Source organism: Dasypus novemcinctus, chromosome 7 (assembly GCF_030445035.2).
Source record: "Dasypus novemcinctus isolate mDasNov1 chromosome 7, mDasNov1.1.hap2, whole genome shotgun sequence".
NCBI lineage: Eukaryota > Metazoa > Chordata > Mammalia > Cingulata > Dasypodidae > Dasypus > Dasypus novemcinctus.
The window spans coordinates 40,941,579-40,963,881 of NC_080679.1; the positions used below are offsets into that span (position 1 = coordinate 40,941,579).

Below are 22,303 nucleotides of genomic sequence, written 5' to 3' on the forward strand. Positions count from 1 at the left end.
CTGTTTTAGTCTGTTTCCATTCCACAACCTGGAGGAGATGTTAGTCTAATGAAAAGGCCCCATGAGACCTTAAACCTGGAAACTGGGAATCAACCCCAGATGCTAATCAAGGCAGGAATTCTCAGTGGCAGAGCCTCCTTCCCCAAGGTTGGATAAATACCACACTCGAGCGACATAGGTTTGTATCTCTTCTCTGACATGAAGTGGAGCACGAGGAGCTGGAATCTACTGATGCTAACTGGAGCAGTTTTGGCCACTCCAGAAGACTGGCCGTGATAGGATTTCTTCCCCTGCTGTTTTGGACATTTTGTGCTCTGTAAATAATAAAATGGTCATTTGCTGAAATGACATAATCAGTTTATTGATTCATGTTGAAGGGCAGTTTGGTTGTTTTCAGATTTTTGTTATTATGAATAATAATGCTGCTATGAGCATTTGCACACAAGTCTTTTTGTGGACATGTATTTTCATTTCCTTGGGACGATTCCTACAAGTGGAATTGCTAGATCATAGGGTAAAGATACATTTAACTTTATAAGAAATTGCCAGACTGTTTTTCCTAAGTTGCTTTATTATTTCGCATTCCCACCAGCAATGTGTAAGAGTTGCAGTGGCTCCACATCTGGCCGCTTTTGGTATTACAGTCTTTTTAATTTTAGCCGTCTTGGTGGGTGGAAGGTGATTTCATTTGCATTGCCCTGATAACTAGTGATGCTGAACATCTTCTCATGTGCTTATTGACCATTTGAATATCTTCTTTTATGAAGCATCTGTTCAAATCTTCTGCCCATTTTTTAAGAGTTCTTTATATGCTCCAGATACAAATTTATTGCCAGATATATGTACTGGAAATATTTTCTACCAGTCTAATGACTTATCTTTTCATTTTCTTTTTTTTTTTTTTTTTTTTTTTTAAAGATTTATTTATTTATTTAATTCCCCCACCCCCACCCCTGGTTGTCTGTTCTTGGTGTCTATTTGCTGCGTCTTGTTTCTTTGTCCGCTTCTGTTGTCGTCAGCGGCACGGGAAGTGTGGGCGGCGCCATTCCTGGGCAGGCTGCTCTTTCTTTTCACGCTGGGCGGCTTTCCTCACGGGCGCACTCCTTGCGCGTGGGGCTCCCCCACGCAGGGGACACCCTTGCGTGGCACGGCACTCCTTGCGCGCATCAGCACTGCGCATGGCCAGCTCCACACGGGTCAAGGAGGCCCGGGGTTTGAACCGCGGACCTCCCATATGGTAGACGGACGCCCTAACCACTGGGCCAAAGTCCGTTTCCCTCTTTTCATTTTCTTAATGGTATTTTTCAAAGAGCAAAAGAACTACATATAATCTTTTTCTTTTATGATTCATATTTTTTGTGATCTTCCTAAAAACTCTTGGTTTATACTAAATTCACAAAGATTTTCTCTTCTGCCTTCTTCTAGAAGTTTTACAGGTTTTGTTCTTTTAAGTCTATCATCTATTTTGAATTAATTTTTGAGTATGGTATGAAGTAAGGTTCAAGGTTCAAATTATTCTTGTGGATATCTAGTTCCAGCATCACATACTGAAAAAGACATTCTCTTCCCACTAAATTGTGCTGGCTCTTATTTTGGAAATCAACTAACCATGCTTGTGTGATCTATTGATCTATGCATCTATCTTTATGCTAATGTCATAGTCTTGAATTATGGTACTTTCTAGAAAGTCTTAAAATCAGGTAGTATGAGTTTGCCAACTTTTTACTCTTTCACTTATTCTATGTTCTTCATATTTTCATATAAATTTCAGAAGCTTCTTATGAGTTTATATATGAAAGTCTGCTGGAATTTTGATGGTATTTGTATTAGTTTGCCAGAAATTCTATAACAAGTACCACGCAATGGAAGTGATGAAAATCAAGAGATTGGCTAGGCCATGCTTTCTCCTAGAGTCAGTAGCATTCTGGTGACGGAAGTTGCTCCACCACACAGCAACTTCTCTAGCTTCTTCTAACTGCTGGCTTCTGATTTCTGAAAGACTCTGTCTGAATTTCCTCTCTTTATAAGGGCTCCAGTCTTAAAGTTTAAGACCCACCTCAATTCAATTACACCTTAACCAATAATAACATCTTCATAAAGTCTTATTTACAAATGGTTTCACACCAACAGAAACACAGATTAAGATTTGAACATATCTTTTGTGGGGTACATAATTCAATTCCCAACAGTATTTCATTTATTCTATTGGCAACTTCTAATCCATTAACATGGTATATGTCTTTCTATTTATTCAGGTTTCCTCTCATTTCTCTCAATAGTACTTTGTAGTTTTCAGTGTACAGGTCTTGCACAATTTTTTTTTAAGTTTCTTCTATATATTTTTTATTCTATCATAAATTGTTAATTGCTAGTATACCTGCAACCATACTAAATTCACTTATGAGTTCTTGTAACTTTTCATAGAATCCTTAAGATTTTCTCCATAAAGTATATAATGAAGTCTGAGTACAAAAACAGTTTATTACATTTCCAATCTGTCTGATTTTAAAATTTATTTTCTTGACTTTTCTTCACTAGTTGGGACTTCTAGTACAATGCTGAATATAAGAGATGAGAATACACTTCCTTACTCTTTCCTTGATCTTAGGGTGAAAGCATTCTCTTTCACCATCCAGTATGATGTTATCTGTAAGTTTTTCTTAGATAGCTTTATCAGCTTGAGGCCATTCCTTTCTTTTCCTAAGTTTGCTGAAAATTTAATCATGAATGAATGTTGAAGTTTGTCAAATGCGCTTCTGCATCTATTGAGATGCCCATAGTTTTTTGCTCCTTACTCTAGTAATGTGGTGAATTATGCTGATTGATTTTTGGATGTTTAACCAACCTTACATTCCTAAAATAAAAGCAAGTGATTCACAGTGAGATGTTTCTTATATATTGCTGGATTCAGATTACTAATATTTTGTTAAGGATTTTCTACCACAATATTTGTGAAAGGTACTGGTCTATAGTTTTCTTTGTTTGTGATGTCCTTCAATGATTTTGGTATCAGAGTAATACTAACCTCATAAAGACAGTTGGGAAGTGTTCTCTCATCTATTTTCTGAAAGAGTTTGTGTAGGATTCGTATTATGTTTTCCTCAAATATTTACTAGAATTTACCAGTTGAGCTATCTGGACCTGAATTTTTTTATTGTGGAAAAGTTTTTAATTGCAAATTCAATTTCTTTCATTGATATAGGGGTATTCAAGTCTTCTTGACCCATTTTTGATCATTTGTGTCTTTCAAGGGATTTGTCTATTTCACCTGAGTCATCAAATTTATTGTCATAATGTGCCCTTATCTTTTTGACACCTGCAGGATCTTTAGTGACACCCTCTTTTCATTTCTGATCTTGATAATTTTTGTCTTCTCTTTTCTAGTCTATCCAGAAGTTTATCAAAAAAACAACTTTTCATTTCCATTTATTACTACTTTCACCTTTATAATTTTCTTCCTCCTTACTTTGAATTTAAGTGATGCTTCTTTTTCTAGCTTCTTCAAGTAGGGCTTAGATCATCACTGTATTAGTCAACCAAAGGGGTACTGATGCAAAATACCAGAAATCTGTTGGCTTTTATAACGGGTATTTATTTGGGATAGAAACGTATGGTCATAAGGCCATAAATAAGTTACTTCCCTCACCAAAATTTGTTGCCATGTGTAGGAGCAAGATGGCTGCCAGTCTCTGCGAGAGTTCAATCTTCCTCTTCCTCCTAAAGTTCCGTGGTCCCAGCTCCTTCTGATCTCAGCTGTAGGCAGGCATAAGCCTTTGTCTCTCTCCCCAGGGCTTGATTCTTTCTGGGCTCAGCTGCTTTGGTCTCTCCACAAGTTCAGCTGTAGCCTACAGCTCTCTCTCTTCCCAGGGCCTCTGCCGTGTCTGTGGAGCCACCTCTTCCTGTGTGTCTGCTTCTGTGTTCTTTTTCTCTGTGTATTTACTTCCCAAGTCTCCAGCATCAAAACCCAAACTCTCTCCTCTGCTCTGTGGTTTTCTCTGTGAGTCCACACCAACCAAGGGGGCAGGGACTCAACCTCCTACTGACGTGGCTGAATCAAAGCCCTAACTAATCTTGATTTAATCAAGTAAAAGTGACACCTCTGAATCTAATACAATCTCATATGCCCAGAGGAACAGACCAGTTTACAAGCAATCCAATATCTATTTTTGGAATTCATAAATAATACCAAACTCCCACAGTTGCATATAGAACTTTTAAATTTTCTAATGGAAGAATATAAAGCTACAAATTTCCACTATGCACTGCTTTATGTACATCACAAAAAACATTTTATATGCTGTGTCTTTGTTTTCATTTAGTTGAAAATTCTTTATAATTTCCCTTCTAGTATCTTCTTTGAAAATGTGATTAAGTTTCTCAGAAATATGTTGTTTCTTTTCCAAATATTTGCAGTCTTCCAGGGCCTGAGCTCGGGGAAAAGGGTTAGGAGAGAAGGTTACAGAGTGCACCCAAGCAAAAAAAACCACCCAGGTGCAGTCGTAATATTTTGAGAGTAAATTTTCCCAAGTTTCTTCCTGCCTTTGGTTATTTCCTGCAAGAGTTATTGCCCAACCTCTTCATACCATCAATATCAAAATCCCTGCTGCTCCACCCACTTTTTATTTTTTCATTAATGAAATCCATCACCCTTATATGGAAGAAACCCAGTTGTACCTCTGAAATCTAAAGTCACAGTTCTATTTGAGCAGAATTGAGGATAACCAATCTGGCTCTGCCTCCTCAGACTTAGGAATCTGAAGCTCGACTCTCACACAGCAATGCTCTGTATCACCAGGGACTTTAGTTGCCTTTGTTGTTTAAGGTTCTACTCTGCAGCTAGAAGATCTGCCTGAGAAACATGGTAAAAGCAGCAAATATCGATCCACCTACCAATTCCTAAAAAGATACCATTCCTTCTTCAGTCTTACATGTAATGCCATGCCAAACTGTACCTGAGCAGTTAAAGTTCAGCTGAAGCTCTTCATCTCTAGTTTTCTTATAATATCTGTAGTTGCTAAAACAGTACCACCCCCATCTAAGGCTGGTGTTTGTGAGGGACCTTGGCTATTAAAATATAGCTGTGGGACTATAAACGCCTGCTTCAGTTAACTGTTCTGTCTGTGAACTGAAGGTAACCCCCAGGCCTATGCTTATTAAAACACAAATTCTTAAAACTTCTCAATCAAGGGCCTCAATCTTCATGTGCTTTTTGTACAAGAAATGCCCCATGGCAGTTACTACCATTCAGTAAAGGAAAAGTGAGTAACAGGAGGGTCAAAGGCTGGGCACGTTACTGTAGCGGAATTCTCGCCGCATAATACATGAAGAAAGTGGGCTAATTGTTCCTGCTAGTCTCCTCCACCTGAAATATCCCCCAACATACATATATACCAAAACCACCCTATGTCACCTGTCAGAGTCATACTTATCCTTTAAGTCTCAATTCAAATAAGGCTAAATTTAAAAAGAATCTTACCCTTAACACCTTTTATCTCCTTTCAGTACTATCTAGCACTTAATTCCTACCTGTGTTAGGTACTACTATGTTCATTATTACCTACTTTATCTCTACTAGATTATAGTTCCTTGAAGGCATTAATCAGGATTTATACATTGTTGTAGTCTGTATGGATCTTCATAGACTGCCTTGACCTCAGTAGACTTATAATAAATTTTTCTTGAATAAATAAGGAGATGGAAGGAAGGGAAGAGTAAAGAAGATACAAGAGATGAAGCTATTATATGGAAGAAGAATATATTCTATATTACTCTAAAATGTAGAATTGGAATCACAAAGTAATATTACAAGGAAGTAAACTTCATCTCTATAGAAAAAAGAACTTTCCTTTATTTGAAGTTCTTATAAAAGTGGAATAAGCCTCCATGGGAGATAGTGAGCTTTCTATCACTAACTACTGTGCCCAAGCAAAGGCTGAAAGATCCTGTTTCAAGATTGCCATAAAGACATTCTGATGTTGACTGGAAGGTTAAACATTCTTTGATAGTCATCGGTTGACCACGTAGACTCTTCATTTTGTCCATTTCTATTTTCTGCATTTATTACCTCCAAGCCTGGCCTGCCCAAATCTAAGTATCGACTGGCTCCTGCCTCCTCCCCATTCTTTCCCAAATATCTAAATTTCATCTTTATCTGTGTCTATGAATTACCCAGACTGGCCCAGAATATTTCATCAACAGGTGAGGTGTAAGCAAGCAGATGTGAGGCAATGATTAAGAAATACTGAAACATGCCTCAAGGAAACTGTTTAAGTATTTCCACCTGGGCCAGAAGCCAATCCAAACTAGTGGCTGGCTCAGAGCCGGAAGATGGGTCATATTGCAATTGGTGGCTAAGTGAGTGGATGCTCTGGTTAAAATTGTGGTGTCAGAGTTAAATATAGATTCTGATAAGGTTGCTGTAATAGGGCTCTGAAAAGTAGTGACTGACAGAAACCACTTTTCTTACTCCAAATGCTTACCAGAATTTCTTACTGGACTAATCAGGTAATTGGCATGACTCTTGGGTCTTAGCAAAGATAGTAGAGTATTAGAACTGTAAATAAACTGTAGGGAGTAAAAGGATAGACTTTGGGTTCCAGGACTCAGGAGGGATCCAGCCCTCATCCCCACTAACCTTTTCATCTCATAAATAGTTGCTGGTCAGACCCTCTCATGTGGTTAGAACTAGCTGAGAAAGAAGGTTATCATCATTGCCATTGGGTCAGGCAGTGTAGGGGTTTGGGAGAGTGCTGGCCCTGGAAGGTGGGTGGGAGGTGGGGGACAATTCTTAGTAAAGAGGGAGGAGCTTGTACTCCCATAGCTCTGCTAAAGACTAGCTCAGCTCTGCTGGCTGCCCACCCTGAACCTTCTTCTCCCTTCTCTTCTTCTTTATCCTCTTCACACTCTCCCTCTGTAGACAGAGGAAGATAGGAGGTGAAAGGGGAGAATGAATGCTTTTCAGGGAGAGGATATAGGCTCTCCCCAAATGATGAAGTTGAACTGGGTACGATAAAGCAAGTCAGGGGTGGGGGTGGGGGAAGAGATAAGTAGGTGTCATAGCAAAGAGGAATAGTTTCTTATCTGCTTCTGACACTTACTAGGTATGTAAACATGAGTAAAGCGTTTCATTTTATACCATCTATGAAGCTGGACAGGAGAGTCTGGGGGTCCCTTCTAACGTAACTTTGAGCACTGTGCTTTATTAATACTTTTGCTTGTGGCCATATTTGATATTCAGATTTTGCCCTCATTCACGTAAAACTGATTATTCTAGACATTTGAGAATCTGGAAAGTCAGATTTCTGCAGCATTTTACTTTAAATCTAGAATTCAACATAAGTAATTTTTCCTATAAAGTGAGAGAGAATGGGGTTGAGCAGGGAAGGGAAGGATGGGGAGCCATTTTGGCTATGGTAAATCACTCCTTTGCTCCTCACATACCAATAGGATTTACTCTCAAAGCTCTGTTTGGGAAATGTTAGGTTAGCTCCAAGCATCAGCTGGAAGGCAGTCAATGGTTCCCATATTCCTCATGTTCATTCACTTGGTTTTCTTTACTTTAAAAGAGGAGCACTTCCCAGAAATGGCCATTTTTCTTGGCCGTTACTAGGAAGTGGATTCAGACACCAAAGAATTTAATATAAACTATTGGATGAAGGAAAATAGAAGATCTCCACCCTGGTTTCCATTATAGGGGAAACTCTGACCCAAAATAATTTAATTAAGTCTAGCCCACTTCCCATATAGCCATTAAAAGCTAATGTCAAATTCTTTCAGAATTTTTTTCGCTGTCTGTATCTATTCAATGTATCATCTTCTGTATCTATTTCTCTTTTGTCTTCTCCTCTTTCTCGTCTAGGATTCACTGGGATTCCATCCTGTGGACCTCTGATGTGGAGAGAGGATCCCTGTCAATAGTGCCACCTCAGTTCCTGGTCTCTGCTGTGCTTCATCTTGACTCTCCCCTTCATCTCTCTTCTGTTGCATCACCATCTTGTTGCATGACTTGGCTTGCTGCATGGGCACTCAGCTCACCATGTGGGCACTGGCTCACCATGCAGGCACTCACGCAGGCTCTTGGCTTGCCACACAGGCACTCGTGTGGACACTTGGCTCACCACATGGGCATTTGCACAGGCACTCGGCTCGCCATGCAGGCCCTTGGCCGGCCACATGGATACTTGCATTGGCACTTGGCTCACCACACGGGCACTTGGCTCACCATGTGGGCACTTGGTTCACCACTTGGGCACTCACTTGGGCACTCAGCTCACCACGTGGGCACTTGGCTTGCCATGCAGTCACTTACATGGGTACTGGGTTCACTGTGTGGGCATGGGTCCTCCTATATGGTAGGTGGAGGCCTTATCACTTGAGCCACATCCGCTCCCTCATTATTGTTTTGATCTTCATTTTCAAAGACCCGAGTTGAACAGATTAAGGGTGCTATGATGTCTATTGCATTTAAAGAGTGTTTAAAGATTCATCCTCCAGCTATGAATGAAATAATTTTGGGAGCTAACCAAGGTATCAGACAGACTTTACACAATCTGAGTATGTGGTTTGCATGAAGTAAGGCACTAACCCATGACCAAGCAAAGGCTGATTCTAATAGTACCTAAAAGGATATCAAACTGGGCCCATTTGATGTTGCCTGGAAAGTATTCATAGTTGGGGAGCAGACTATTCATATGTCATTAATGGACAAATCAGATTTCTTTTTTTCATGATTATTCAATAGCACCTCTCTTTGTCCAGGAGAACTACATGCATGTAAAGCATGTAGCTGCAGGGGGTGACATGAGGATGCACTTGATACTTTTAAGAAGAGCAGCAGATAGCATATGTGATGGTGACCTAGAAGACAGTCAGATCTGAAGTAAGCAAAACTGGAGTCTTCGGCCCACACAGGCCATTTATGTCAGTGTTCTTCCTTGAGAGTTAATGAGGGCGTACAGGACACAGTTTCCACCTTCTCAAGCTGGTTGGAGAAGCACTCGCCTATGGGCAAACATGATTGTATTGCTCAGGACCTAGCATTGCATATGAGTCTCAGAACTTACTCCAGCAAAAGGACCATAAACATAGATTTTCTGTCACACATAAGAAATGCTAATTTTTTTAAAGGTAGCTATTATGTGGTAAAAATTTGAAAATAAACTACAGTACAAAAGAGTCACTGCCTACGAATGGAATAGTCTTTGTACATTGTCAAATATCTGCAAATTATAAATTAGGTATAAAAATATTCCACCATAGTACCTACACAAATTCTTCTTAAGACTGTCATCTTGTACCGTAAAATATTTTATTGATGGAAAAAAAAATGGTGCCGCAAGATATCCAGGTCCTAATCCCAGGAGCTGGTGATTTTTCCCTTATATGGCAAAAGGGATTTTGCTGATGTGATTAGGTTAAAGGACTTGAGATGGAATCTGTTCTTGTAAGAGGGAGGCTGAGACAAATTTGACTACAGAAGAGAAGGCAATGTAACAATAGAAGCAAAGATTGGAGTGAAGCAGCCCCAAGCTAAGGAATTCTGGCAGCCACCAGAAACTGGAAAGGGCCAAAAAATGGGTTATCTGTGGAGCCTCTAGAAGGACCAGCCCTGCCAGCATATTGACCAAAGCCCAGTGAAACTGATTTTGACTTCTACCCTCCATAACTATAAGAAAATTAATTTGTAATTTTATCAGTACCACATCTGTGATAACTTGTTATAGCAGCCAGAGGAAACAAATACAGGGACAATGTGAATGAGAAAGAGACAGTGAGCTATTTTATCAGCTACTTTCAACAGGAAAATGTGAGGAGTGGATGGAAGAGATGAACAGAATGCCTATAAAGTACTGTAAAGAGAAGAGAAAGAGAGAGAAGTTGTTTTGAGCACTGCCTCCAGGCAAATGAGAGGTGTTTATAATGAGAAGAGGGTTTTGTTTTTCATTTGAGAAGTTGTGAGTTTACAAAACAATCATGCACACCATACAGGATTTCCATACATCACCCCACCACCAACACCTTACATTGTTGTGGCCCATTCATTACAAATAATGAAAGAACTTCATCATAGATTACAGCTATTTATAGTCCATGGCTTGTATTTGGTGTATTTTTCCCACAAACCATCCTATTATTAGCACATGTGTAAGTATTATATATTTGGTATAGTTCATGAGAGAATGTTCTCATGTTTGTACTGTTAACCCCAGTCCATCATTTATTCTGGGGTTTGCTGTATTATATGGTCCCCTGCTTTATACGATTCATCCAAACTGTATACGCATTGGCTTTCAGTTTCATTGCCGAGTTGTGCTGTCATCAGCTCAGTCCATTTCAGAACGTTTTCATTATTCCAAGGGAAAAAAAATCCCTTTTCCCTTTATAGCCCCTCCATTATTTACCCTTAGCATTGATATAGTACCTTCTTTGCAATTGTTATAAAAATATTAGAACATTACCATTAACTATATGTTATATTAGTTATATTTTCCCATGTATCTCCATATTCTTAACATCTGGCAATAGAGTAACATCTTTGTATTTGTACTATTAACCACAATCATCATCCACTACCAAAATCACTGTTATACAGTCCCTGGACTTGCTTTCAATTGACATTAACCTCTGAAAAGGGTTTTTCTTTAATGAAGTTTTGTTGTCCTTTGACAATGCGACTCCCATTTTGGCATATTCTCAAAAGACTGGGCAAAGATATCTTTTTTCAGTTAAATTTTGCTTCTGTTAGACTGTTATTTCTTTGAATGTAATTCTAAGTGGATCCAGAAGTACTGGGTTTTATAGTGGGCATTTTAGAGAAACTTAAAGAACATTTTGGACTTCAGATACAGTATTTAGCTTCATCATGGATTCAAGTTATCTCCCTTGCCCAAGCAGGTATTTTCACCATGAATTCCTTATTATTGGACAAGTGATGGAAAAATAAGCTACAATCATTTTGGACTATCACAATGAAGTCAAAAGGAGAGAATTAAAGAGAAATTACACTAAGGAAAAGTCACACTTCAGGGAACTATATTTTGTCAAATATAGTTGGCTTAGGTGCCATTATGCTATTTATTAGGAATTTAAAACTCACTCTAATCAACTAGAAATTTGGTTCATTTTTAATCCTGCCTCAGTTGCTATCCTTTCTTAAGGAAGAGAGGAGGGCAATGGCAAACACCCATGGTTTAATGAAGTCTTTTGCCCAACTTCACTAACAAAGATCCGTTTCCCTTAACCATGACTGACCATAGCTACTTACTTCTTGAAAATGGAAAATTTCATGGGAATCACTACGCTAAGGAGACTCCGTGAAAAAGGATAACTTTTAGTCACAGTTAGAGGATGTTACTGAAATGAAACAAGTGGATTTGGAAAACTAAGAGTCCATAAGGGCTGATATTAGGGGTTATTTATAGTTCTGATCATAGACTGTCTCACTGCCTTAGAGAGAATATATGGTAAGGGGGAGAATGGCTAAGGTTCAAAATTGAGTTCATAAGCAGTCCATAAGAAATAAAAGTCGGCTGGAGTAAAAGAAAAAGACACCCAAGGGTAGCTTACATTTATGGAGGTAAAAACTTGGTGAATCACCACTGTCCTCGTCTTACTGAGACCACAGACCCTAGAGGAGGGAAGTAAATGTTGATACTGATGTTTTATCCTCCTAGAAAATTTCAAATTCCCCACTTTCTCATTTCATAGAATAAAGTTTGACTAGCAACCAGACTGAGCACATATAGAACATATAGCTTTACTTCAGAAGCACTGAGAGAATACTTGTCCACCTACTGAAAATAAATAAATTGGGCATGGCTTGGAAATAGGAAGAAGACTTAGATAACATAGAAGAAAAGTGTTCTTTTCTTTGTTCTATCTTTTTAACTAGGAAAAATATACAACCAAGGAGAGGTTTTTATTCAACAAAAATAAAGCTGATACTCAAAAAGGGAGGTCAAATCAAAGAAGGGTTGCATGCCTGCAAGTGCTGGACCTATGAGGGGTGGAGCAGAAGGAGCAGGTCACATGTGGGTGTGATTCAGTCAGGGTCTCTGCAGAAATAGACAACAACTTCAAACATTAAAGAGGGTGTCCTAGTTTGAGATCCCCCAGGAGAAAACATTGTAACAAGGATTCCAATGCTAAAACCAGTAGGGAAATGAGGAAGTAAGACAGAGGAGGAACAGCAGACAATAAAGGGTATGTTATCAAACCAGTTATCACTGTAGGTAACTGTCACCTAATGCCATGGGCAAACCCAGGAAGCCTGTGTCAATCCCAGGCCACAGGCTAACCATTCATCTAAGGGAGCCACTGTAGTCTCTGAGCAGGGGGTAAGAGCCCAAGTGGACAGAAGGGCAACCCAGCATAGGATGTTAGAGCCTGGAGAGGGGGAGGGGGACATCCATATGGGGTAGAGGTACACAGTATGGAGGAGTGTCAGAGCCTAAGCTGGGCAAAGATAGTAACAGGGGACTGGGCAGTCTGGAATAAGGACTTTGAGCTTAAACAGAGAGAGAAGGGCATGACTCTGGGGAGAAGGTAGCAAGAAGGTGGGAGATTGGTTTCATCCCAGGGGATTGATCAAGTAAATAAATATATTCAAGATAATAAGATTCAGGTTTCTCAGTCTCAGAAGAGGGCCAAATAATAGAAAGAGATAAATCTAGTTGAACTAAGTAGTTTCATATTGGAATTAAAAACATAGGTGTGAACTCATGGTTTTCTATAGATAGAAAAATAGGTAGGTAGATAAATAGATAGATAAAAATATATAGATGTAAATGTATGTGTGCATATACATACGTGCACATTTACTTCTATACTTACACATAAATTATATATACACATGTATTTGTATGCACACATATGCACATTTACATCTATATTTATTTTCATATATATGTCTCTCATTGATGGGGCCTAGAAACAGGGAAATCCCAATAGCAAAGACCATAACTAATGCCTAAATCTTAGCTTCTGAAAAACATTTTCCACTAAGAGAACCCAGGTCTCTTTGGAGAAACAGCTGATTCTAACAGTAGGGTCAGGAAAAGTACAAACGAGCTTCAAATATCTTTTTTTTGCCAGAAAGCAGAGAAGTGTGGAAAGATGTTGGGGACACATCAGAAGGACACAGGAGCCAACTTGTATGGGCTCCCACTGGTCAAGGATGCAACAGTTCAAGCTTCTAAATAAATACAGGCATACCTTGTTTTATTTCATTTCACTTTATTGTGCTTCACAAATAATGCATTTTTTACACATTGCAGGTTTGTAGCAACCATGCATCAACCAGGTATATCAGCACCATTTTTCCAACAGCATGTGCTCATTTCATGTCTCTGTATCATATTTTAATCAAGGTATGCACATTGTTTCTTTCTTTTGGGGGTAGGGATTAGGCAAGAGAGTAAAGAGTTTATTAAGAAACAAGAAAATGAGAAAAGTATACTGTCTGAGGCATGGACTGCAGATGTGACGTAGAATGAGACATGAACGTGGGGCCCCAGGTCAGGGCTTTTTAAAGTCTTTCCACCTCCCCTTTCATAATGCTGTTTGCTGTTCTGATTAATTTGCCCCACCTGTCATTTCTCTAGTGGCCAATGGTGAGGCCGTTAGAGGGTATTCAGGGCTTTCCCTTGACCCTGTATAAGATTCTCATTCCAAATGAGATTCTCAGGACTGGGATCTCATGGGATCCATCAGGAGGTTTCTGGGCAGGGTCTCATGCCCTTGTGGTCTGCCAGCCTTGTTGTCTGCTAGTCAAGTGGTTGTCAACCCTCAGCCATCTTCCCCCTTCACTATACTAACCTGCCTTTACTCCCTCCTCAGAGAGTTTACATCCTTTTTCTTAAGACAGTGCTGAAGGTTAGTGGTCTTTCTTATGTAGCTACTTCCTCCTGGCTAGGAGGAGTAGGCCTCACCTGACAAGGTGTAAAGCCCTCTGGCTATTCTATTACAGTTGAGGGAAGATGGATCTGGCACAATGGTAGGAACTGGATGAAATCCCTGCATGAGTAATAATAAATTGATTCTGTAAAAAATAAACTTAATTAGAATTTTGAAGATAAATGGTCTCACTAAAAGGATAAAGAAGATGGTTGTAGACAAGTCCATAAAGCAGGCCAGCCATGGCATACTGGACTATGAGAGTGAGAAAGGCTGGTGACTTCAGAGGTTGAATCCTCCCACAGTTGGTGGGAAAAAGCATTCTTCCCTGAGTTAAAAATATGGAATGCTTCACAAATTTGCATGTCATCCTTGAGCCAGGGGCCATGCTAATCTTCTCTGTATTGCTCCAATTTCAGTGTATGTGCTGCTGAAGCAAGCACTACATTGTTCTTTAGACATAATGTTATTGAACACTTAATAGACTACAGAATAGTGTAAACATAACTTTGATATTACTGGCAAAATCCAAAAATTCGTGTGACTCACTTTATTATCATATTCACTTTATTGCATATGAGCCCATGATATCTCCAAGGTATGTCTGTAATGATAGTTACAAAGTTTTACCCATTGAATAAAATTGGAAACTATAAATAAATGGAATCTTTGATGAAGAACAAAAGAGTTACATAGTTTCAAAGAAACTACCCACAAAATACCCATTAACTACCTGTACAAAGGGGGAAAGAGTTGCTTACAGAGTAGAAAAAGCTTGACAGACACACCTTAATCAAGTCATCAAAATGAACATTTTCAGTAATGTAACAAACTGATGTTGTGTGATAGTATGCAATTCAAAGAATACAGTGCCACTTCTGTGTTATTTTTGCCTAAGATGAATGTTAAGTAAAATAAAATGACTGCCTGCACTGGGCATTGCTGGAAGGAACTTCTTTTCAGGAAAAGATTTTCCAGAAGACAAAATAGTTGATCTGCAGTCCAAGAAAATGAAACAATAGAATGAACCCTATAGATTTGCAAATAAACAACACTTAGTAATAAATCAGTCTCGGTCCAGTTGAGACAGCTTATCAGATGGACAAGTACACCATAGTAATCAATGTACATTTTCTGCCCACTTTGTAAGGCCTTCCTATGTAAAATGGAAACTTAACTGACAGCCAACCAGAACAATGGCACTCCTTTCCAAAATGTGGTTTGGATGCTGCTCAATTCATGAATGGTAAACTGCTCCAATAAACTCACACAAATAATATTGTGATTAATAATTTAACATATAAAATATGTTATATGAATGATCTGAATTTAGTCATGAAGAAACATCAGCCTGACCCAACTCAAGGGACAGTCAACAAAATAACTGACTTGTAATCTTCAAAAGTGTCAAGGTCTTAAAAGTCTAAACCGAGGAACTATCCAAACCGAAGAACACTACAGAGACAGGTCACCTAAATGCAAAGGGAAATTCTGAATTGAATTCCCGTAGTACATCCTGGGAACAATGAGTGAAATCTTGATGAGTGTGAGGATTCAACAGTAGCAATGTATCAGTGTTCATTTTCTGATGTTGATGGTGTATTGTGGTTATGGGATGGTACTTTTGTTTGCAGGAAATTATACTAAAGTATTCAGAGGTAAGACCGCATCAGGTCAGACACTCAGAAAAGAAGACTCCTTTAATTGTACTTCCAACTTTTTTTTTTTTTTTTGCTAGTTTGTGCTGCCTTCAAAGTTTAAAAAAAGAAAAAACAACTGTTCCAAGCAATATAACCATCTTCAGAAATAAAGGCCAAATATGCAACTTCTAGCAAAGGTAATGATATCTCTCTCCCCTCCCCCCAAAAAAACACTGAGGCATTTTCAGTTGTGGAATAGCAAATGTTTATTCTTTATCTTCCTACTACTGCTAAAATCTACATGATAAGTGGCTCCTGTAAAAACCAGTTTTTATTTCACAGAAATGCTGTCCTTTAATAACTTTGAAATGCCCAGCACTGAGCCTGGGAGGTTGCAGGGACACGGCTTAGGCCACCAGGCCAGTTGTGCCACGATGAAGGCTCCGTGCCCGCTGCATGGAGTGCTGCGAACAACTCAGCAAACGCCTCTGCAAAGCCAGAGAGGGCGTCCAAATCAGCTGAACACTGAGATCAGTGATCAAGAGATCACTCTACTTGATTCAAATTACAGATTCAGTACTGTACTGTACACATCCAGCATTACACATACTTAAAAAAACATAGGCATGCATAATGACACATTGGATCTTGCTTTTAAAGTAAACTATAGGCAGGCAACTACAAATTTAAAAACTATTAAATAACCCCATTTAACCAAAAGTTAAAAATGTTGTTACATCCACATTGGCTGCTTCAGAAGCCTTGGGCATCAGGACAGGGAAGTGGAGAAAATATTCCAACCAGGATTAATTGCATTTTACATTATTTTAAGAGTTTTTCCAGACAAATTATATTCAAAGGAAGCATATTTTGAAGAGCCAGGTCCAGTTTCCAGGCCGAATGGTTTCTAGGAGAGTAGAACCATCTAGATGTCCCCCGCCAAATTCCATCCTTCTTTGCAGATCCTAGAGCATGAAGGTTGCGCAGACTCACTGTGATTCCCAGAATGATTTCAACCTCTGAGAGCAAAGGTGCTGTGTTGTGCCTGGCACTAAGGAATCTCTCAACCCTTGGGATCCCATCCATGTCTGAACACATGGAATTTCTCCATTCTGACCCATCATGCCCAGAGGTAGCATGATTTTAGTTTGGCATCGACCTGCACTAAAGACTTCATTTGTGCTAAATAGATAATTGGCTCTACCAAAGGAGAATGCTTACAGCCAAGATGGTTTTGTTCATTTGTTTATAATTTTAATCTGACCTATAAAAAGAGTCTAGTTGGAAGTTAATAGCACCATGACAACCTGGATAATGGTAGAATACGAGAATAAAATGAAGTTGCATTTGATTCTGGGCAATGTGTCCTCTTACTAACGTTAACACAGTAAGCCATTTTCACTGAATTTGGGAAAATAAGATGTCTTTCTAAGTCAAATATATTCTGGTAGGGAAAATTTAAGCAAATTATATCCACTGACTCCAATAGCATATATCATATAGTATTTTATCGAGCAGCAGAGGGGAAAAAATGTAGAAATGGCTACCTATTCAAAGTGAATACCAGGTAGACACGTGGGAGTATTTTTAAAAGGAAATTTGAGGGCAGAAGACAGCATCTAAACTTCTGGTGGGGCAGTTGGAGAAGAAAGTACTGTGTAATATAGTCATATAGTACAGGACATGCTAAGACCTTGAAAATAAAAGAGCAACAATTTTGAAGCATCACCCTCTACAGAAAGTGGAGGTAGTCTGTTGGTGAAATGCAGACTCCTGCCTACCCATTTGCTTTGCAGATTGGGTACTTCTGGCATCTTTAAAAAAAAAAATTGGAGTTGTGTTTGTTTTACTGACTGGTGCGTTGCTAGGAGCAGATGTGAAGACAGGGATTCCACCTTAGTGAGGTCTATTTGCTGAGCATACATAAGTGGGGCTTTCCATAAAGCTAGTCATGAGAGGGTATTTGTTTTGACAACTTGGCAGCACCAACACAGTCTCTTGAAATTCCTATTGACTGATATAATCACTGGTCCAGATTGAACAAATCACAAGCAGGCAATGTATATAGTCAAGTCAAGTCAGATGCCATGGTCCAGGAAATGAAGGAATCTCACAATTCAAGTTGCAGGGGGTATGGAGAGATAGACTGGCCAGTTTGGTTCATGCTTGGGTGCCAAAGAGTTCCAGATTATAGGGTCACATCTATAACAAAAATTTAGAATAAATTATTAAAGCCTCTCCTTGTGCCAATTCCTTCAACAAGTTTTCCCCTTTCCTCTGCTTCTCATGAATATACACACACACAATCAAAACTCTTCTTCGCTTCAACACCTGGTTATTGGTACCACATTTTCCAAAAAATCTGGCCCAGTCCACTCTGACCTCCTGACCCTCTGAACTCTTCACTTTGCAATTAATCATTTGCTTTTTACACTACCATGCTATTCCACTTTGCATGGGAACACATCACCAATCCCAATGAAATTATAAACTATTTAAAACAGGCACTGTTTTGGGTCACCCCTTCTCCTACCCAGCTCACATTTCTCAGCACAGTGTTATTCACATAATATACAATAAATATTTGACTTGGATAGAATATTTATTCATTTATTTAATAAGCATCACTAGAGCACCTCCCTGCTAAGCGTATGGAGTCATCCATCTGGGGACCTAGCATACAGAAATTTTATGACGCCTGTTTTACAAGGTACTGCTTGGAACTGTACGTTCTTAATGCTTTCAGAAAACAAAGAGAGAACCTGCCCACACTCAAGAAGATTACACTCTGACCATTTTCACAGTAATTATTTGTCTAAATCTAATGACAAGATATTTGCTAGTTTCAGAAGGTGAGGCATGAAGCCACCTAGCTCTGATTCCAATTATAGTTGGGGTGGCCAGTTCTACCCAGTAGTCCCCGGGACCTAGCCCAGGGGTGAAAGAGAGTTAATGTCCCTGGAGACAACCCCAAACCAGAGCCAGTGGATAAATGCCCCTTTTCTGGACCTTTCAAAGAACAGTTCTTGGAGGCACCTATACTCAGAGGTCCCAATGAAGTCACACCCCTGTGGTTTATAGCTGAAACCTGGATCATGCCTCCTTCATTTGTTCTCGCTCCTTCCCTGCCTCCCTTGCCCTGCTCCCTCTACCCCTTTCTCCTGTGATCACCTCTCATATAAACTACTGTACTCAAGTCCCTGTCTCAGATTCTGCTTTTGGGAATCCAAACTAAGACAGACACATCATTATGAGCACAGAGGTAGGGAAAAATATATTTTTCCATAACAAAGTAATGAAACACAAGCTCTTTGCTGCTGTCAAAGCTAGATAGTTTCAGTCAAAGTTCCACCATACTGAGACTTCTGAGGCCATCCAAGTTCCATGACCTTTGCTTTCTCTTTACATTGAAATAACTGAATATTTTCACCAATCTTCCATTCTTCCCCATTGTGTCACCAGCCCAGACCTCTCTTCTAAGTCTCAATCCAAATTCTCTATCCATCTATGTGTCCCACACAGCTCCTCACACCTTAGCTTGCACTTAAATGATGCTCAGTAATTGTTCATCATATGACTTAAGAACATTTCAACAAGTAAGACTTTGAATCATCACAACTTTTGAAATATCAATTGGAAAATTGTCTTGATATCACAGTGATTTATGAACTTACTGTTTTCAAAAGTAGTTTGCAAACTTTTTGTTTATTTGTTGTCAGTGTACAGCAGAAATCATAAATTCAGTTAAAGGGAAATTCAGATTTTCACAGAAAATACAAAATTTAGATCTAAGAGGTATTTTCCCTGCCTATAAAAGTAAAAAATTAAAAAGAATCTCCTCCACTGCCCAAGCCCCCAGTGAAGCCGTACCTCTGATTCCAGGGTGTTTCGTTGTGTTTACTGCTGCCATGGACATATATTCACTATTAGGTTCATGCATAAAAGATTGATACTTCTGAAAAAAAGACATCAGAAACATGGTTTGTCCACTGCTCTTCCCCTCTTTTTTTAAAACTTTTTATAATGCTAACATATATACAACTCAAAATTTCCAATTTTAACTACTTTGAAGTGTCCAATTCAGAGGTACTAATTATATTCCAATCTTGTGCTACCATCTCCAATATACATTACTCCAATTTTTCATCACCTCATACAGAAACTCTGCATCCATTAAGCAATAAATCCCTCTTTCTCCCTTCTCTCCTGGCCCTGGTAACCTGTAATCTACTATCTAACTCTATGAAATGTGTTTGTTCTAGATATTTCATATATGCAAGATCATATTTTCTATTCTTTGTCAGAGTGGTATGTGACAAAAGCATGAAGATGTGACTTAGGCTCCTGACTTTAGGCTAAGGAGGAGGACACTCTGGAGAGAGCTTTAGATGAAAAGAGCTTTTGACTGAACTTCTTTCCTCATTTTTGCCTTTATTGTTCCTTCCCTCAATAGGCTTAGATCTTGGGCCTTATATCCCTTCTTTATCTCTCTTTTCAAATTTAGTCAGACACAGATATACATACTACCTGGCCAATGACCTCCCATGAATATACTTGGCTATTCACATACTTACATAATACCCAGATTGCTATCATTTCTTTCATTGAGAACCTTAATGTGAAAAACTAAAAACACATCGTGCAGGATAGAGAGATTATTGTTCTAGTCATTATTGTCATTGTTGCTATTTTATCTTTCTTGGTAGTTTTTTGTGTGGTTTTCCTTTAAAGTAAGAAGTCTAATAACTGATTATGTGAAGAAGTCGGCAATTTCCTTTACAGCTACTACTAACAGCTTGTAAGACTTTTTCATTGATTATTTTTTTATCTTACCAGTTGAGTGAAACTTAAAACTAATTGTTTCATCTTTGCCCTGAGTCTTAGGAAGCTTAGAATCAAATGTATGGCACAGTTTTAATAACCTTTAAAAAGTATAAATGTCTATTTTTATGTTTTAACTTTCCACCTGACTTTTTTCTTCTTTTCTTGATCTCAATTTCCTTATCTTTTAAAAATAATAAAAATGCTGTATCTCTATGTAAGTCTTTGATTCCTTTTTGGAACAAAGTGAGCTATTAAACAAACAAAGAAAGAAACTTCCAAATTATTAGCTTATTAAATGCTATATCTTGGGGAAAAGGAATTGCCGACCTGTGGATCAAATTACTCTAATAAGAACAACGTGCACTTTTGATGAGTACATAGCCACCGATACTCTTCACAAAAGCAGAAGCAAGAAAGATAAAATTGCTCACCCTTTTTGAAAACCAACAAATAAATACACATCCAAAAATGTAGAGTACAACAAAAGCTGCACATCCTATGGGTAACCAGATCTTCAGTTGGCAACAAAGCTGAGATTCTGGGATGGAAAAAAGACATATTAAGGAAAATCTCTAAGAATCAAATCTCTTCTTTAAGTGCTGAATTGTAATTTCTTTTACCAAATTTAAAACCTGATTAAAGCAAATGAAGCTTTTCTCCATTACCATCATGATAGCCAGTAACTAGTAACAGACATCATCTCAGTATGATAGCAAGGATCTAGAAACTAAAACCAAAAAGACTCTATGTTTTCACAATATATGCTTCTGTACACATAGATGCTTACAAATGTGGTTAACAGAAAGGGATTTACTGCCTCTATTTTTGCAAAACAGTAAGTAGTAGAAAAAGAAATGGTATAAAACTACTATTTTCAACCTTACTCTATTCTCCTAACCCAGAACAAAACAAAAATCTTAAACCTCAGGTGAGGTGAAGAGGTTATAGCCATTGACCCATAGGTTTAAATGTTTTTCTTAGTATCTTTGTCTAATCTTTAATGACATATGGGTTTTAAAGACAACCTATTTGCAACTCAGCAGTCTACATGATTAAACTACATATTACTGATTAATAACAACTATTAATAAATTTCCCTTGCATATTTTCACCACAAAAGATTACCTTTAACTGTACTAAATGTACTCCAATACCAAAGATGCCTATTTGTTTAATGGTTTTCATTAGTGAGAGAAGTTATGAAAACGTGAAAATATAGGAGATTCCCATACACCCCACTCATTGCCCCTCTCACACTTTCCCCCATTAACAACTTTCATTAGTGTGGTATATTTGTTACAATTAATGAACACATATTGGAGCATTACTACTAACCATGGTTTACATTTTGCACTGCACAATTTTATAGGTTTTGACAAAATATATAATGGCCTGTATCTGTCATTGCAGTATTATGCAGAACAATTCCAATGCTTCAAAAATGCCCCATATTGTATCTATATTCCCTCTCTTAAACTAGAAAGATGAAAGCAATGTCTTACCATAAATATACAAATATTCTTCTCTAAGAATCTCTTCATCATGAGGAGGAGGTTCAAAAATTGATAGTTTGCAGGAATAATAGCTGGCATGAGAACTGTCCAAGTTATATAGAAAAAAAGAGACACTATTATTGGATAACTGAGACTGACAGAATTCCACATCCTTAGTGGACACCATGTTGGTTTTGTTTTCCATTGTCTTAGTGAGTTCACAGAGGATTTGACTCCCTTTCAGCAACTGCATTTTAAATTGCTGGACAATTTCAGGGTATTTGCAAGTAATTTGTACACCTCCATTGTAAAATGTAAACATGTCATACTTGGCAGAATCATTGATTTCTCCTGGACAAAAAGAAAGAAAACAAAGCAAAAGTGACCTTTTATGAATATGTTGCCAGAATAATTATATATGAACATTAAAGTAATCTCTTCTCTTCATAAAAT

At 38.4% G+C, this 22,303-nt stretch overlaps 1 protein-coding gene and 1 non-coding gene across 2 annotated transcripts in view; both read right to left on the reverse strand.

Annotated features, from left to right (window-relative positions):
- Positions 1 to 14,228: 14,228 nt before the first annotated feature.
- Positions 14,229 to 14,336, reverse strand: LOC111762997 (U6 spliceosomal RNA). The gene has a single exon (XR_002795971.1). It is a non-coding gene; the product is annotated as a U6 spliceosomal RNA (small nuclear RNA).
- A 1,445-nt stretch (positions 14,337 to 15,781) lies between these two features.
- The window catches only part of ICOS (inducible T cell costimulator), a 29,102-nt gene continuing 22,580 nt past the window's right edge, over positions 15,782 to 22,303 (reverse strand). The window contains exons 3-6 of the mRNA XM_058300308.2: positions 21,860 to 22,201; positions 20,789 to 20,895; positions 19,404 to 19,488; positions 15,782 to 17,735 (exon numbers count right to left, since the gene is read on the reverse strand). Of these exons, the coding sequence (XP_058156291.1) occupies positions 17,722 to 17,735; positions 19,404 to 19,488; positions 20,789 to 20,895; positions 21,860 to 22,201 (548 nt within the window). The 3' untranslated portion in view covers positions 15,782 to 17,721. The remainder of the gene's footprint in view (positions 17,736 to 19,403; positions 19,489 to 20,788; positions 20,896 to 21,859; positions 22,202 to 22,303) is intronic.